The sequence below is a fragment of the Rhea americana genome, unplaced genomic scaffold (genome assembly GCF_003343005.1).
Source record: "Rhea americana isolate MKP2758 unplaced genomic scaffold, rheAme1 scaffold_92, whole genome shotgun sequence".
NCBI lineage: Eukaryota > Metazoa > Chordata > Aves > Rheiformes > Rheidae > Rhea > Rhea americana.
In genome coordinates this window covers 1,582,619-1,602,363 of record NW_028187111.1, presented here as the reverse complement: position 1 = coordinate 1,602,363, position 19,745 = coordinate 1,582,619, and the positions used below count along the sequence as shown (strand labels likewise).

General features: G+C 38.8%; 1 protein-coding gene across 2 annotated transcripts in view; it reads right to left on the bottom strand.

Annotated features, from left to right (window-relative positions):
- Positions 1-19,745, bottom strand: part of MAN1A2 (mannosidase alpha class 1A member 2) — a 158,665-nt gene that overhangs the window by 117,545 nt on the left and 21,375 nt on the right. For both annotated transcript variants that reach the window (XM_085324548.1, XM_085324549.1), the window contains exon 2: positions 11,167-11,422. In XM_085324548.1, coding sequence (XP_085180674.1) covers positions 11,167-11,422 — 256 coding nt within the window. The remainder of the gene's footprint in view (positions 1-11,166; positions 11,423-19,745) is intronic.

Below are 19,745 nucleotides of genomic sequence, written 5' to 3'. Positions count from 1 at the left end.
TCATTCTCAAGTGGTGACAGTCGCATCACACATTACCATCTTAAGCGTGAAGCTAGGTCTTCTCCCTCTCCCAGCCCCAATACGCACCACTTCACATTTATTTGAGAAACAAGAAAGGGAAACAGGAAGTCACTCACTCAGCTCTGTAAGATCTTACTGCAATTCTTCAGCCAGGCCTCAATTTTCTACTCTGAATCTCCATATCAGCAGCAAACTTCATCATATCATACTCATCCATTTTCCCTAAAATAGTTTCTTCATGTATTGTACAGCATGTAACTCCAATGCAATTTCTCCAGCGCAATTTATCTGGACTCTCCATTTCCTGCCTTCTAACCAATTTTTCCAGGCAAAGATGGGAATATAACACCACATCTCAGTTACCTAGCTCAACAGCTATTAGCAATGAACTTCACCAAACGTTTTTGTAACCTATACGTATCCCTGTATACGACCACTAGATCTCACCCATTCATGTCTGTTGAATTTTTCAAAGTACTTCCATAGGTTTGTGCATTATGATATTGTTTAAAAAGAAAATATATATATATAGCAAGAAATCATTTATATCTGTGAGCCCATCAATTCTAGTCTCTATTCTTGTTTCCGTTAGTTTCCCCAGTTCATTCATCCAGCACAGCAGTCTGCAGTTCTTTGATCACCCCTTGAATCCTTTCAAAAATTGATGTCATATTACCCACCTTCTAGTCCTCTGGTAACAGAGCAGAGAATAAGAACAGATATCAGTAATGCAAAAAAAGAAACCCAAATCGCAATGCAAACTGAGTCACAGTTAACTGTTGCAAATCTCAGGTATTACAGTATTGTATCTAGAGATGTACCCATACCAGTCTATGTCTAAATGGAACAGATCTTAGGAGATTACTAAATCACTTTGCCTAACAATTACATTATGAAAATCAATAATTGCAAGACGTGATGATCAAAACTTTAACACCATCAAGTAGATTTTATGCTAAAGAATGTAACAGGTATATTGTGTGAAGTTGCTATGGCAAAAACATGAAAGGACTATGGTAGAAATAGCAGAGAGAACTAACAATTATTAAAATTTTTACTATATTTAAAAGGACATTCTTGCAGTTACGGAGACTTTGACTGAAAAGTAAAATATACACTATGACTTAGATCTTGTATAATTCAATATTCGAGACCTCTCTCCATCCAGCTATCACTTGTGGTTTTTGCTACCAAAATCTTTGTAGTACACCAATAAATTGCATATAAAATACAAAATAAAAACAGCAACAAGGCCCATCAAACTTCATGGTGCCTCTTGATCTACTCAATTCTAAAGAAACGTAATTTACTTGGGGTTTTGCTTTTTTTCTTTTTGGACTAGTTATATTGCAGAAAGGAACTATTTCCTTAATTTTATTTGCATTTGAGTTTTATACACTATAAATACGCTAGCTCTTTTTTCAAAGTCAAGTTATTCTCAAATAGGTACTTCAGTAATGAAGACTTCATTGAATTTTTAATGTGCTTCCAATAACACAAGAATGGTTAAGAATGACGTTTGAATAAGCCGATTAATTTTTTTAATATCCTCAAACACGCAAACTTGTATCGCTCATCAGTAAGGCATTTTAACAATGACAAATCAAAGCAAACTATCCAAGATACGCAACTGAAATGCTGCAACCAGCACACTAAGAAAAAGCTGTATTCTCCTCCTTCTGTCAGAGCAAAATGAATACACGAAGTTACAAAGCTTCTAACAGGCATAAATTAAAGACTTCCTAATGTAAAATGACAATCAACTAAAGATATACTTTTCCTTAATAAGCTCATTGCTGTTAGTATATTGGGAAATAAATCTGTGCAGAGCTATTCCTAACCTCCATGCACCAGACAAAGTGCTAATAACAAATTTCAGTCTTCTATATGCATAGAAATTAGTTTATTAACAGGAAGTCCTATGTCTTGATCAAAAAAATCCATTCTTTATGCAGATTCCACTCATCCAATAAAGATAAGATGGGTATCATAACAAAAGTACAGGGAAACTAGCTTAAAGACAACATAGCTATGGTTTCAATATGCTGAACTACATTTGAGAGTTCAGAATATCTCAAGAGTTGGAAAACAAAACCATCTAATAAAACAAAACATCTATATGCAGAGAGCATCTACCCTATGAAGAACGGCTGTGAGAGCTGTGCCTCTTTAGCCTGGAGAAGAGAAGACTAAGGGGGGATCTAATAAACGTGTATAAGTATCTGAAGGGAGGATGTCTGAAGGGAGAGTGTCAAGAGGATGGGGCTAAACTCTCCTCAGTTGTCCCATATGACAGGACAAGAGGCAATGGGCACAAATCGAACCACAGGAAGTTCCACCTGAAGGTGAGGAGGAATTTCTTTACTGTGAGAGTGACAGAGCACTGAGAGGTTGTGGAGTCTCCTTCTCTGGAGATATTCACAGCCCACTTGGACGCAACCCTGTCTACCATGCTCTAGGTGACCCTGCTTGAGCAGGGGCGTTGGACTAGATGATCTCCAGAGGTCCCTTCCAACCTCACCGATTCTGTGATTCTGTGAGAGTGTTATCTTAAATATTGAGGAAAAAAATAGGTTTGTAACTATCGTGTTTCATTTTTATTGTGATCAAAGCCAGGAGCAGTAAGGTAAAAAAAATAGAGTGCAAAATCTTAAAGCAATAGATATATATATTACTAAAAACTGATGTCCTAAAAAGTCAATGGAACGAAAACTGTTTCAGTTTGTTTTTAGATGCTGAGAAGTCCCAGAAGAAGGCAGACAATTTGGTTAGATCAGAAACACTGCAATTACAAGAATAAGATTAGCAATGGAAGTCATATGTATAGTAAGTATAAAAACAGGAGTTGTGTTTAAACCAGGAAAGACGGGGAAAGGGGAGAGTTATAGAGACCATGCAGTCAGTAAACCAGGGCTTAAGTGGGGCTACCTCAAGTAATTGCATGCAGCTAAGGAAGTGTCTATAAGACAAGACTACAGAGAAACCTCTTGCACCCCTTCTGGAAAATCAACATGCTTTCATACCCCTCTGAAGAGCCTGTACACAAATGCATGCAGCATGGGGAATAAACAAGAGAAATTAGAGATCTGTGTGCCGTTGCAGGGATGTGATCTCACTGAGATTAGACAGATGTGGTAGGACAGCTCACACGACTGGAATGCTGCAGTAGATGGTTACACACTCTTTAGGAAGGACAAGCGAGGAAGGGAAGGAGGGGGAGTTGCCCCTTATGTGAAAGGGCAATTGGATTGCCTGGAGTTCTGCCTAGGGGTGGACAATGTGCACGTCGAGAGCTTATGGGTAAGGATTAACAGCCAGACTAGCATGGGTGAAGCTGTTGTGCATGTTTGCTACAGGCCACCTGATCAGGAAGAGGAAGTAGATGAGGCCTTCTACAGACAGCTGGAAATAGCCTCACACTCAGAGGCCCTGGTTCTTAACCTCCTTGATATTTGCTGGAGAGACAACATAGCAAGACAAAAGCAATCCAGAAGGTTCCTGGAGAGCATTGATGACAATTTCCTGAGACAACTGATAGAGGAGCCAACGAGGTGAGGTATTCTTATGGACCTCACAGTTACAAACAAGAAAGGGCTGGTTGGAGACATGAAGGTCAGAGGCAACCTTGGCTGCAGTGACCACAAGATGGTGGAGTGCAGGTCCTGCAATGAAGGAGCATGGCAAAAAGCAGAATCACAACTCAGGATTTCAGGAGGCCAAACTATGGCCTCTTCAGGGACCTGCTTGGAAGAATCCCATGGGAGAGGGTCCTTGAAGGAAGAGGAGGTCGAGGAAAGCTGGTTGATATTCAAGGATCACTTCCTCCAAATTCAAGAATGGTGCATCCCAGTGAGCAAGACGTCAAGCAAAGGGGCTGGAGACCTGCACAGATGAACAAGGAGCTCCTGACAAAACCCAAATGGAAGAGGGAACTGTACAGAAGGTGGAATAAGGAACAGAAAACTTGGGAGGAATATAGGGACATCACCTGAATTTGCAGTAATGGCACCAGAAAGGCCAAGGACCATTTGGAATTGAATCTAGCAAGTGATGTGAAGGACAAGAATCGATTCTTCAAATACATCAGCAACAAAAGACTAGGAAAAACGTGGGCCCACTGCTGAAAGGTGAAAGGGGCCCTGGTGACAAAAAACATGGAAAAGGAAGAGATACTGCATGCCTTCTTTGTTTCACTCTTTAATGCTAAGACCAGCCCTCAGAAATCTGAGGCCCTGAGGATCAGGGAGGAAGTCCAGAGAAAGGATTAGATTACRGATCACCTAAGCAAACTGGACATACAAAAGTCCATAGGCCTTGATGAGATGCACCCACGAGTGCTGAAAGAGGTGGCCAATGTCCTTGCTAGGCCATTCCAATCATTTTTGAAAGGTCATGGCAATCAGGAAAGGTGTGTGAGGACTGGAAGAAAGCTAGAGTCACTCCAGTCTTCAAAAAGGGCAACAAAGACAACCCAKGAAACTACAGGCCAGTCAGACTCACCACCAGCCCTGGAAAGGTGATGGAACAGCTCATTTTGGATGTCAACTCCAGACATACGGAGGAAAGGAAGGTGATCAGGAATAGTCAGCACAGATTCACCAAGGGGAAATCCTACTTAACCAATCTGATAGCCTCCTATGATGGCATGTCCGGGGAGATGAGGGAAGAGCAGTGGATGTTGTCTTCCTTGACTTCAGCAAAGCTTTTGACACTGTCTCCCATAACAGCCTCCTAGGTAAGCTCTGGAAGTGTGGGTCAGATGAGTGGACAGTGAGGTGGATTGAGAACTGGCTGAAAGGCAGAGCTCAGAGGGTCGTCATCAGTGACGCAGAGTCCAGTTGGAGGACTGTGGCTAGTGGAGTTCGCCCAGGGCTCAGTAGTGAATCCCATCCTGTTCAACTTATTCATCAATGGCCTGGATGAGGGAACGGAGTGCCTCCTCAGCAAGTTTTGCTGGGAGGAGTGGCTGATTCAGCTGAGAGTTGTGCTGTCATTCAGAGAGACCTGGACAGGCTGGAGAGTTGGGCAGAGAGGAACCTCACAAAATTCAACAAAGGCAAGTGCACGGTCCTGCACCTAAGGAAAAATAACCCATGCACCAGGACACACCAGGGGCTGACCTTCTGGAGAGCATCTCTGCAGAGAGGGACCTAGAAGTCCTGGTGGACAGCAGGCTGACCATGAGCCAGCAATGTGCCCTTGTAGCCAAGAAGGCCAATGGTATCCTGGGGTGCCTTAGGAAGAGTGTTGCCAGCAGGTCGAGGGAGGTGATCTTGCCCCTCTACTCAGCCCTGGTGAGGCCTCATCTCGAGTACTCTGTCCAGTTCTGGGCTTCCCAGTACGAGAGAGACATGCAGCTACTGGAGAGAGTCCAGCGGAGGGCTATGAAGATGATTAGCGGACTGGTGCATCTCTCTTATGAGAACAGCTGCAAGAGCTGGGCCTGTTTAGCCTGGAGGAGAGAAGACTGAGGGGGAATCTTATCAGCGTGTGTAAATATCTGCAGGGAGGGTGTCAAGGGGATGGGGACAAACTCTCCTCAGCTGTCCCATGTGACAGGACAAGAGGTAACAGGCAGAAGTTGGAAGTTGAAGCACAGGAAGTTCTGCCCGAATGTGAGGAGGAATTTCTTCACTGTGAGAGTGACAAATCATTGGAGGAGATTGCCCAGAGACGTTGTGGAGTCTCCTTCTCCAGAGATCTTCAAAACCTGCCTGGATGCAACCCTGTCTACCACGCTCTAGGTGAGCCTGCTTGAGCAGGGGAGCTGGACTAGATGATCTCCAGAGGTCCCTCCCAACCCCAACCATTCTGTGATTCCGTGCAATATACAAAGACTTTTACATGATTAAATGTTTTTATTTCCCACTCTTTTCTCACACCCAAACAGAATTCAGGTGAAGAGACACTTGCTATTTTCAGGCTGACTTCCTAATAGAACAAGTGTTTATACAATCTTGCTGTCTGTACACATAATTTATCGCATACATCTGCAGTAGTGTTTGAATCTGCTGTCAAAGCTTATTTCATAGATTTCATAGGGTCAGAGAAACAAGATTATATTGGGGATTTTGTGTAAAAAAAAAAAAAAGAGAGAGAGAGAGAGAGAGAGAGAGAGAGGCTAGCTAAGGAAGACAGACCCAAATTAGTACCTTTACTACGAGAAAGGTAATTATAATCCAGCTCCTTATTTATTCATAGGGGCAGCACTTAACATGCAGGTAGCTCTAAACCAGGTACACAACACATTGCAATTCATGCAGTCAAATTAGCAGAAGATAAAAGGAGGAGAGAAGAGTGTGATGGAACGTAGGTCAAAAATCCATAGGAAACCATGACTTCTGCTGCTTATAAAACAATCTGTTACTTTTCAACATTCAGCTAGCAGTTTCTGGAGCACTAGCGAAAGACCATGATGAATATGCAATTTCTCTTCATCACTTCTCGACGGTATTAAGCTTCTAAACTTCTTAGTACTCATGTAATTTATAGCTAATTTAGCTTAAAAAGGAAGCCATCAATGACTTTCAAAAATCAGTTTCGTTCTTAATTGCTTTGCATCAGTCTCTATTAAAAGATTTATCCTAAAATCTTTTTGAAATTTGATACAAGTCCTATCTATCTCTTACTAAAGCATTTTCTCACCTCTTAGCGTGAAAAAACGTTGTAAAATATTAACATAAAGCTGAAGAGGAACAGCAAGAATGTGTTTTTTCCTAAAGTAGTAGTTAATAAAAAACAATAGCAATTTTTGAAGACAAAACAGTAAATTAATCTACTAGAGAAATGTTACAAAGTTTGCAAGGTAAGCTGATGAAAAAACTTTCCTTCTAAAAATTATTACACTGTATCAAAAATAATCAGCCAAATCATATAACATAGTCCTCACTAGAACAGCTGAATTAATAGCTTTTTAGAAGAACAGAGAAAAATTACACAACTGTGATTAGTTCTCACAATTGAGTATATGTGAACACTAAGACCATAACCAAAGACAAAAATGAGATGCACGTTCTGCTCCTTGTTTGTTCCATGAAACTTCTCTCTCTATGGAAAGCAGACATTCCCACTAGATATCTTTCTAAAGCGTTTGAAAACTAAGAGCATTACACAAGTTTAAATTAGTTTTACATGCGTCTTTTTAATAAATATATATATATTTAAAATACGTAATACCATAAAGTCACTCATTATAGACTTCACTGAAGCTTTCTTTGGAAAGAAAAAAGTAATGAATCTTTTGTAAAAACGGCAGTAACTGGGTCCCCACGTGGAAATTTTCTATTCTTCTCTTGAGTGAGGAAAGCCATGTGCATGTTCCAAATTGCCCTTAATGTTGTCCCTAAATTGTCCCAATTCTACATATTATTAACTGTTTGATACAATGTGAAATAGGCTATGTAAGTTTGTTCCTTTTGTAAATTTATGCAGTCTAAAGCTGTTCTATGAGAGTGGAATTCCTCAAACATGAATCCCAAGGCATCAAAGTAAATCAGGGACAATTGCCTTTTCAAAACTACTTTGAATTTTAAACCCAGATATGCAGCCTCCAGAGAGCTAGGAACTTCTATGCAATTTTTGGTTTTGATCCAAACAACCATAATGCACTGCATGTCAGAAATGCTTTGTATACTGGGTGCAGACCTTTATTAGAGATATTGTCTACTGGAACTTACTCTTTTTTGGTAACTCTGTATCTCATCTACAAAGACTATACTGGTTAAGAAGAATGGTGAGAAAAGATCTAAATGATGATTTCTCCTTAACAGTAACGCTGCCACAGTGATTGCATGCTCTCTTTTCTCAAAGTTTGTTTTACTTGCTATATAAACAGATCTGAAGTTACTGATAATTGTCAGAAGCTGCATCGGACTGGGACTACCTCATGTCATAGCCTATCCCCAGTTTGAAGTTCTACAGGAAAAGAAGATACTACCCTCAAAGAATCAAGACCAGCTATAATACCCTCTCTGTAAGACACATTCCCTCTAGCAGCAAGCAAGAGATTTTACTTCCCTTTCTGTTCTTATCCTTGCTACTGAAGGGGAAAAGGATGTTCAGGACAGATGGAGGGCTTTGGCAAAGTCCCCTATACGGCTGCATTTTATAATGTCAAAACCACTGATAAAAATAAGAGTAGTAACACTGAAAGGTGTGAACCATTTGTCTTGTCTGTCTAGAGACTCATCCGTAGCTGTAAAGAACCCAAGACAATCACTCTGTGGGGAAGATCAAAGAGATCGTCTTGCCACTTTTCAATCTTATCACTTAGCAATGACATACAAATGGAAGTTAAGAAAACGTAGAAACTCAGTCCAAGTGGTATTAAGTGCTATATGCAAGTATCTAGAGAGAGAACAGAGCTTTGACTACTCAGAGCATTGTTGCAGGCAACTGCATTCAAGTTTCCAGTTGTTAGTTATCACAATCAAGTGCACTGTCAAAGCATCATATGCTCACTCCAACCAAATCCTTCCAGGTCTAGAAGAATACTCCTGAGTTATAAATAAAAAAGAACAGAGCAATACTTCAACTAGAATGCCTTGTGCATTGTGTTCTTTGCAATCATAGCATTTTCAAAATGACCTCTTATCCAATCCACAAAATCCTCAAAGAACAGGAACAGGAACTACAGTTTTTCTATTTACTAGCGTATTTCAAGATGCATATTGCATTTCCAGAATTTCTACAGTAATCTGGCACATACAGTTGATACTTTAAAAGCAGGTTTCAGACAAAGTATTATTTATCTGACACACCTAAAATATGTTTTATCTCATCTATGCTACATGCATTGCAATATAACAGATGCCAAAATTCAGAAGTAGACTGAGAGGCTGCATGAGAGTAACACTGCAACAATGGGGTCTTCACCAACGTGATTTGCCAGTTCTCACTAATATACCTTCCACTGCCATATTCTACCCTTTCATGCATCTAGCCGTAGAAGTAATCATCTGCTGCCCTGTGTCAAAGAATTCAATTCTAGAGATTAGCTGATAGTCACAGTATTAATAAGACCCAGTGAAGGCAATTCACACAATGCAGAGTCTTTCAGTCATGCTAGTATGATCCTGGACTGTTAAAACACAATGGCGATACTGCTGAAGGCTGCACAGTACAAAGGTATGATATCCTCACTGAAGTTCTTATTCAGGTGATAAATAATCCCATAAAATCTTTGGTCTGGCTATGATCAACTACACACTTCAGAAATCATGGAAGTAGCCATAATAATCAACAAGTTATGCAGTAAAAGATAGCTTGTTGATGCAATTCACATTTAGGCTGTGTTAACCAAAAAAAAAAAAAAAAAGTAATCCTCTTATAGTACAAGATTTGTAGCAACAGCAGGTAAGAATAGAATTCCCAGAGATATTACTTAAACAACTCTGGTTATTTAATTGCAGCAAGACAAACCAGTGCACCTTCAGGTGTGGATCAACATGAATAGTCCAAGCTTCACTACTTATTCAAGTAAAATAGGCATTTGTGTTAGCCTATAGCTTTTCATATCTTTTCAAGTCAGTTCTACATTCTGACAAAATATAATCTTAGAAATACACATTATTATCAATTGCAAGTACTAATTTTCAATTTTCGTTTCAATTCATGGTTGAGCTATGCAATCTTTAGCTAATGCTTTCTTCAGTTATTCATCACTGCTACCTTTGCTCAGTACTTTCATGTCACTTTGTCAATTCACTTACTCCACTCACTAAATCCATCAGTGGTAAACTCAAAGGTACTTAAATATAGTAATCTTTAGTTAAATGAAAAAGTGTTGACAGCTCCCTGACCATATTGTTCACCATTCATGTTCATTCCATAAAAGACACTTCAAGAAGCAAAATGCTCTGTATGTTCTTGCTGGAAACATTCAAAGACTCCTCAGAGTTTTGAAAAACAGTAGGGTCCTTTGAAATCCACAATTCAGTGCTATCCTTTGGGAAACAGTCCTAACAAAGCATGATCAAGGGAGTCCAGTAATCTACACACAAGTTCACAGTCAAAAATGTTTCTATATTTGTCACTAACAGAAGACACATACCTCCAGAGGAAGGACTTGCTGTTTGTCAGGTTTAAACCATGATACATCTCCATGTCTACAGGCATAAACAGCTGTTCATTACTTGATATGAGTGGATTTGTTCTCATCACCATTAATACTCGAAGTAAAATTCCACCTTGGGTGATTTATTCACAGCATACCACATCCTGCAGCTGTTGCACTTCCCTATTGCTAGCACAAGTGTGTGACTATAACTGGGTTTTGTTTAAGCTCACTAAAACCCAAGCTGCAATTTAAAAGCAGATTCAGCTGATGTAACCACTGACTGCTGTGGTCCTGGTTACTCTTTAACAACAGAGCCTGTGCTCATCTGCCTCCAGCCTGAACCATGTCTGTTTGCTAACCTTGGGCATAAGACTAATTAGATAAAAAAAAAAAAACACACAGAAAAATGTCAGGTGAAAATAATAATAAAAAGCCATCACCAGGCAGAAGAGTATAATAAATCTCATAGTCAATCAGAAGTGGAAAGGATGGAGTCAGAACCAGCAATTCCCATAGCCTAGGATGCGACAGAACATGCCATGAGCAATCTACATAAATGAATTCTTAGTTTTAAAACTATTCTTAGAGCAGCCATTTTAAGTTTACCAAATCATCACACACTTTTCTTTAAGTGATTTTCAATTTTCAGTAGCAGACCAATTTTCTTCTCTCTTTTCACTCCACTTTTTAAAAAATTTAAAATATTCTGAGATACACCAGCCCCCTCCCCCCCAATTCTTTGAATGGAATCTGACAAAGACTGGGCTCTGTTTAAAAAATGTACTGTTGCTGTTTCATGTGCAAATGCCAAACTCACTTTGGCTTCCATATTACCAGTAAAGAAAGTCTTAAAAAAAATTAACTGTTATTCAGTGAAATATTAACATCACAACTTCAGGAAAAGCATGCAATAAGATGCTAATGTTTATTAATACTAGATGTACACTTTTAACTTACTGCTTACTAAAAAGATTTACACTCCTAYTTTTCCCTCTCTTTTTTTAATATAAATCAGAAGAGCAACTAGAGGGCATATAGATAATTGCTATCAGACACAGAAATGGACAGAACTACAACATCACATTTACCTCTTTAATTTTATTCCTCTTCTCTCTGACATCTGGGTCTGTTGGTTCTCCACTGTTTATCCCTATAAGATTTGGTAAAGGAACTGGGGGCAGTGGTTTGCTGTCTTTCTTTTTCAACTCTTGGACTACTTTGTTCTTTTCTGTCTGAATTTCAGCTTGAATCTCATCACGGGATTTCTTCAATTTTTCTTTAGCCTCTTCCAGGGCCTTTTCATGATCTGCTCGGATCTTATTTCTCAGACGTTCCTCTTCTTCTCTAAAGAAACAAACGCTAGTCAGTCTCATTTCTTAAAATGCATTGATTACAAACAAACTCAAGCTTGAAAACAGAAGCCATACTCTGAGTTGGTTTATCCTAAGTGCTTGTAGAGATTCAAGTAAGTTTACTGAAACATGCTAGTGCACATATATACTATACTATTTTTGCTACAAATTCCGACAGAGGAACTGTGCATGCATCAGCAACAGTGCTGTGATAAAACTTATTTTAGGGTTATTCTAAATTATGACTCAGCATCTTTGCTTGTCTACTTGAAAATTCTAGAGAGGAAAAGCCTTAGATCTTGTATTTCAACTACAGAATATGCACTTGTGTAACAAAACTACCATTCTATAGTACACTGGTGTATCTAATAATTATTCAGCTTTTTAGAGAACAATCAAAAGGGCTTTTCCTCAGCTTCTTACAATAACTACATCATATGCAACTCATCAATACTTGGAAATATTCACTATAAAAAACTGTAGTCATCTATTTTATTAACAGCAAGGTGTGAGCTGCAAGAGCTGCTAACACCGCCACAGTATATTTTGATATGAATTCAGACCTTACCGCTTCCATCACTATGTTTCATTAATCTCACAAGTTAAATGAAGAATTAATTATAAAGTAATTTAAAAAAAATGAGCTTTACATATAAAGCACAATTTTGAAGCTTGTTATTACCAACATAACAATTTCTTGGCTCTAAGCATAGTCTTTCATCCTGATCTTTAAAACTTTAATGATGCGTGAGGCTTTTAAGATTTGTGCACCAATGAACAGTACTGTTTTAAGGCTTGGGGTAGACATGAGGTTATTCTAATAACAGATCAGAACAGCTCCTTCCAGTCCTAAAATATCTGGAGGCAACAAAATGATACACCTTAGACTCTCAGCATAACATAACCTTTTCAAACATCTTTAAAAGGATCTAGAGTTGCACAAGAACTAATGCAAGCCAAAAGTGCTTCAGGGATTAAAACCAGCCCAAGYCCAAAAAGCAACCTGCCCCCCCACCACTCCTCTTTCCCAATAATACTTTTTCTCCAAAAACCATTACGGAAAAAACAGTGAATAAGCAAAAGGAAAGAAAGCACAGAGAGGTCCTGTAACAGATAAGAAGCTTGGCCTAAGCGCTTTTAGGAGAAACTGAGTCACTAGGCACATACCACATGATTTTTCCAGCTTACTGAAATAGTACCACGTAAAAGGAGCAATGATCATCTGATACATGAGAATTAAAGATTGGTTAGTATCTACTACAGAGAGCTGCCTCACCTTTACAAAAAAATCTCTCAAAGAACAATGCCCATATGAATAACCTGCATGAAGCTGTGGGTTTCACGTATTTTAAAAGAAAGAGATTCTGCCTTCTTTACAGTGGGATTAGTATATTATTATGGCTACCAAGAGGTTTCAAATTTTAATTCAGCGGCTAGGAGACACGAGCAGGAAGAAGGTAAAAAAGACATAAGTGGCCACATCTCAGCAAACATATGAGGAATTAAGGGACTCCAGATGTAAAGATTTTGCCAGACAATCTATAGAACTGATTTGAACTAAAGTACAAAAGCAGCCCATAAATGAAAACTTAAAAGYTTTAGGAACTATAAAAAGATAGTAGTCTCTAAGGTAATGTTTTTTCTCAACAGCTCTGACAACCTGTTGGATGGATCTTGACAGATCTAAATTTAAATTACCACTCTAAGATGATAAAGCCAAGTATGGCAGACATCTTCACACACTGTAACCTTAAAAAGCTTTTCTTCCAAATGCTTTGCACTCACTAAACAGTACTTTAAGAACATGGCCTGGATACAGTATGCCAATGCTCAGATTTCTGAAAGAAATAACAGAAGAACACATGTTATACAGGATATTACAGGCCATGGAACAAGTTAAAAGTGAAAAGTTTCTAAAGTTTCATCTTTGGAAAATACAAATGTACAAATCGCTTTATAATGAAAGGAATGGGAGAAGGACACTCAAGCAGATTAGAAAGTAGCAAAAGCCTGACCTGCCAAACAGGTAACGCAAAAGAGAAAAAGCAGGAAGCATCGACTTTCCCCAACACTTTAATCTTGCATATTATATCATTGAGATTTCTACTTCTGGAATGATGTATTTAAAGCAATAACTGCAATCTGCACTTCTGCCCAGAAAATATTTTAAGAGATGTAAAATGAGGATTGTTATGTTTTGAGATGCATTACATAAAGTCTTTAAATCATTAAGGTACAATTTCAGCAACTGTCATACAAACCATTTTGGCAGCCATTAGCCATCACAAAAATGGCTAGGCTAAATATTTGCATCATTTATTACCAGAGTATCAGAGTAATTCCCTGATGAACTTGCCCATTTTGTGCAAGGTATATAGGACTGTTACAGTTCTCTGCCTAAGGAAGGCTGATTCTCTAAGTCAAACTGTAATAAATTAAGCTTTTAGTTCCAGAAATTCACTGTTCAAACCCACAGTGCATTGGCCCTGACTTATCACATAAACACACAGTTAACATTTTTATTATATTTAAGTTGATATTTATATACCTCTTGGCTCCAATTTTTAGGTTGGTACACAAAGGCTCAAACAGGGACTTTTTTAGCTCACATTTTATTTTCAAATTGACAAAATTTGACATCACTTGAAAAATTTCAAGTTTACAAGCCAAAGTGCATAGCTTGTAGCAGGAAACCATGGCATAAACATACAAGATAAATATGCTCTCAGCAAAACACACTGTTACACAAAGAGACTCACATCAGCACTTAGGTTTTTCCTAAATGCTATTAGGTTTGCATTTAAAAACTATAGTAGTGTTACTACCTGCTGATATTTCAGCACCAGAAATAAAATGCGAAGTTTTTTATGGTGCAGTGGCTAAAAGGCTTTCAAACTGACCTTCTTCAGCCACTTTCCTCAACACATCTGTCAGATTCACATTCCTCCAAAACAATGAAAAAGGAATGAGCTCCTCGCTTTATGCTATCAAACATAAGCTTATTAATACTGCAGAACACTAGCAGTCCTTCCCTCCCTCAAGAGTAAAGCAATGAAACACTTTCCAATTAGCAAAATACTATTATAAAAAGAAAAAAAAATGCAAATTATACTATTTAAGAAAATTTTTGTCTCCACCCCAACCTGCTGTTGAGAGATTAAATGTGTTGTATTCCTGTAAAAGTTCCTTACATTGTAATGCAGCAGTAATGTGCTGGTTTCAATAACAAAGGCAGACGAAAATTTTTATCAACTGAAAAATTTGAAACCATAGATCTGTAGACTGGAAAGTTTTTCCAAAGCTTTCATATGGCCTTGTGGAAGAGGTAGGTAGAGAGAACGAGAATGAGGGAGGTAGCCAGAATTACCCACATTTCCCACAGTCATGTTCCCATCAAGACAGATATTCTGTACAAAAATCAAAGATTGCTTATAGAGAATGCAAAATAGGAAGCATTACTGGGTATTTAAGAAAACATTTCAGTTTTGGGGTAATATATTTTGGAATTATGCTTCTCATTTTCAAAACTTGATTTCAAAGAAGAGAAGCCTCTACCTCCTGACTAGATGGTTAAAAAAAAACAGTTAAAAAGCACCGTCCCAAATAAAATCCCCCTCTGTGAGAAGGATTAACCATGTTTGAAGGACTATGCCTGACTCACTAGAACAGCTGCTTCACTAAGTGGAACAGCAGGCACTGTGGTGACGTACTTTGCACACCATCAGGATTTCACACCATTTTGCACCAAAGTCAAGCACCATCATCCTTCCTTTTAATCTTCCATCCTAGGTCAAAGTAGAACGCGGGGATATGTTCAACAGAAGTAATAAGTGTCATTAATTTACCTCTATCATCCTCATCTATTTCTAGATTCAAACTGCATGAAACAGTCACAAATTGGAAAACAAGTTTTGGACTCGGAGTCTATTTACACTGCAGGAGCCACTATCAGTGTGCACAGGCTATAACACTGTTCATTCCACACCGCTACAATCCAGTTACAGTCGTTAGAGAGGTGTGAACGACAGCCCACTTTCCTCTGCTCACTCAGCAAAATAATCAAGTGGCTGAAGAAAATATGCAGAGACTAAACATGGATGAAAATTTCTAGCACTAATTGTTTGATCATCCCCAAATCTTCCAGGAAGCGACATTTTGAGACAGACAAGAGAAAACAGTAAGATGAACACAGAAGTCAACAGGTATTAGAGGGAGTTTACAGGAGATATTAAAACAGCTTCTTCTGCAGATAGACATTCTCTGTGTAGTTACCAATGATGAACAGCACCAGCTGCAACAAATATTGCTTTTTTAAATTCAACTTGAAATAAATATTTTACCAAATATATTCAAGTATATGATCCTAGTGGAAAAAAATCTATACTTCTGAAGGAATGATACCAATACCATATGTTTCTCAAACAAGTTCTTCAGCACCCACACTCAGGTACTACCACATAAGTGTAAATACAGAATGAACTAAAGAGAAGGAAAAGACTATGAGCAAAAAAAGAGACAAAAAAGAAAAAAAAAAAGTTCTGTCCAAACCCACATTCAAATACCAGCAAGTTCTACCTCTGTCACAAGAAAGAGTCAGGAACAGCATGTAGATATTAATGCATGTAGATTTAATCCATGTAGACATTATTAAATTTGGATATTCATGGACATAGTGAAAGACAAGGGACCACAGAAAAGAGAAATTTTATATATCCAACCTATTTCATAAAGACTGGAAACAACCCCAACATAAGTACATACATCAAAATATGTCAAATATGCTGTTTTCTTATCTAAGTGTCCCTCCTTTCCAGGCAATACAAGAAGACACATTATAAAGCATTTTGAGTAAGTCTTCAAAAATATCACCTGAAGTAAAATTGTTGCTTCATTCTAACTACCCAGCACCTTGGTCTACAGTCCCAAGAGCAAACTGAGATTCAACTACCATGAGATTACAACACTATCTCTTTAAATAGTATTTCCTGTTTTAAAATAATCTGTGATTAGACTATTTTTGTCAACAAGAAGCATAAAAAGATGCAATAATTAGTATTTGAAACTAGACAAGTGCAAACTAGAAATAGGTGCAAGTTTTCCAAACCACATTAATTAACTACTGCAGCTACTTAGGCAAGAACATAGAGCATACTCAAAGTCTCTACAAGCAGTCTAAATATAATTCAGAAGAGACCATAAATTATAAGGCTTGATAACAGAATCACTAATTGAAATCTAATATGCTATAATTATGCATGAGGTAATGACTCTTCAGAATTTAAAAACAGTTACTAGAACACCAGTCCTTCTCACTTTTACCATTAACACTCTTTGGGCAACACTAGGAAGGGGATAGAACAGAACCCACTGACACACGGACTCTATTTTAACCCTGAATCCCCCAGCCTAAACTCCATTTAGACCTTCTCCAACCGCACTTCCCTTCATAATTGATCTCATCGTAGCCAAATCCTAGACCAAGAACCTGAGCTGTCAGTCACCTTCAGCACTGTTTACCAGTGCTCCCGTATCTATTTGTACTCAATTGTCTTCTTTTTTCTTGCAATTTAGGCAGGGACACTCTACAGTCTGGGCAATCTTCTTGTTCCATATTTATAACTGGACACTTCTCAGCTCAGAGCCTTGGAATGAGGACAAACAAAACCCTTGAGGAACATGTATAGGGAGAATTTTGAAAACACAGACTGAATGGGCACACAGAGAACTTGCATAAGGGGGTGAAGAGGTGAAGCACATCTTTTATGCATGAAGAGGAAGCCCACTGCAAAGCTAAAAGCTAAGAACTTAGTACTGCTAGATACTTTTTCTAAGATTTTGGAACATAACCAGAATTTTCATAAATAATAATGGTAAGGCAATATACTCAATCAAACATTTTACTAATAAGCGCCTTAATAAATGGTATAGCTCTTGTGGGTTTTTTGCACAATGATTAATAAAAAAACCACAAAACATACCTTACAATTAAGAACAAAATAGTACAGACTCCACAATTAAATGTAGAACAGATAAAACTATTCTAAGGGAAAAAAAAGAGCACATAGGCAAGGTGTCCTCCTTAGGACTCTTTGCTTCCTAATTGTGAATGTTAAAACAAAGAGAACAATTATCTGGAAAAAAAACTTCTGAAGATTCTGTGCAGTGCTGTGAGCCTCCCCAAGGCATGTGTTCCTCATCTCCTACAGCGGCTATTTGTATAATTCCAAGCATCAATTCAAAAAGGAAGAGGACAGCACCCTCAAGTTAATGGCTTTCTCAGGACCTGAAAGCATCATCACAGCCTGAAGACTTGGCTTAGTTTTACTTCATAAAGGAAGGCAGAGGTTTTCTACAAACATTGCAACAGCTACATCCATACTAGTGGCCAGGCATTATGAGTGTTGAGAAGAGTTACTAGAGACTATATAAGCACTTTAAGCTTACATGAAATTCTTTAATTTTGTAGTTATAGAATCAGCGCTGACACAGATTTTCAGAAGAACCAGATCAACTATTTCAGGAAAAAAATATGATGCCTTTTTTTTAGTTCAACAGCAATTAATATAAACCTCATTAAAGAGGAGGAAATAAAAAAATAGAAATTACACATAGTACTTTATACAGATTTTCAATATATAAAACCATACTCATTCATTTTCAAGTGTACACTTGTAGTGTCACTCTGATATGAAAATACTTTGTTAGGAAAAGCAATGAATCCCCAAAGTGAAACAATAATTTAGAGTTTTCAATCACTATAGCTTTAACAAATGCTACTTTTTTACATCATTTTGCTGGAAAGGTATAAAAGAAAATAGCATTAGACCTGCCTCAAGGCACAAACATATAATTAAAAATAGATATCATTTCAGCATCTTTTGCTGATTAAAGAAATTCCATTTAATGGTTGCAACTAATTACTTCTGTGCAGAATGCTAAGCCTGTTCAGAATGAGGTCTAATACTCAATTGTCAAATCACTTACAACGCTAATATGGAGTAAACATTTTTTTTTTTAGAAACCAATAATCTTAATCTGAAAAGTGGACACTCAGAAGTCTCAGTCTTACTGAAACTTTATGACATTAGGGAGCTCTTTGTATTTTAATCAAGAAACTTGAATCAGAGAAATGTGCTCCTCGCCCACAATAAAAGAATTCCAAACAGCTCTGTCTCCCAGTTCAGTAACATATTGACTGGAGTAGGTTACTATCCCTTCCCAATGAGCACCACAATGAAACAGAAATTAAAGAAAAAAGGAAAAAGAAGAAAAAGATGAAAGAAGTTTACAAGAAGCAACAGTGAAGATGACATATAGGCTATGGGAACGAGAAACAGAAATTTAGCCTTCTATGATGGAATGACTGTGTCCGGGGAGATGAGGGGAGAGCAGTGGACGTTGTTTACCTTGACTTCAGCAAGGCTTTTGACACTGTCTCCCAAAACAGCCTCCTAGGTAAGCTCTGGAAATATGGGTTAGGTGAGTGGACAGGGAGGTGGATTGAGAACTGGCTGAAAGGCAGAGCTCAGAGGGTCGTCATCAGTGGCGCGGAGTCTAGTTGGAGGCCTGTGGCTAGTGGAGTCCCCCAGGGCTCAGGACTGGGTCCCATCCTGCTCAACTTATTCATCAATGACCTGGATGAGGGGACAGAGTGCCTTCTCAGCAAGTTTTGCTGATGCTACCAAGCTGGGAGGAGTAGCTGATACACCTGAGGGCTGTGCTGCCATTCAGASAGACCTGGMCAGGCTGGAGAGCTGGGCAGAGAGGAACCTCATGAGGTTCAACAAGCGCAAGTGCAGAGTCCTGCACCTAGGGAAAAATAACCCTACGCACCAGTACAAGCTAGGGGCTGACCTGCTGGAGAGCAGCTCTGCAGAGAAGGATCTGGGAGTGCTGGTGGCTGACAAGTTGACCATGAGCCAGCAATGTGCCCTTGTGGCCAAGAAGGCCAATGGTCTCCTGGGGTGCATTCAGAAGACTGTTGCCAGCAGGGCAAGGGAGGTGATCCTGCCCCTCTACTCAGCCCTGGGGAGGYCTCGTCTCCAGTACTGTGTCCAGTTCTGGGCTCCCCAGTACACGAGAGMCATGGAGCTTCTGGAGAGAGTCCAGCATAGGGCTGCGAGGATGATCAGAGGGCTGGAACATCTGCCCTATGAGGAACAGCTGTGAGAGCTGGGCCTATTTATAGCCTGGAGGAGAGAAGACTGAGAGAGGATCTTATCAATGTGTATAACTATCTGAAGGGAGGGTATCAAGGGGGTGGGGCTGGACTCTTTTCAGTTGTCCCATGTGACAGGACAAGAGGAAATGGGCAA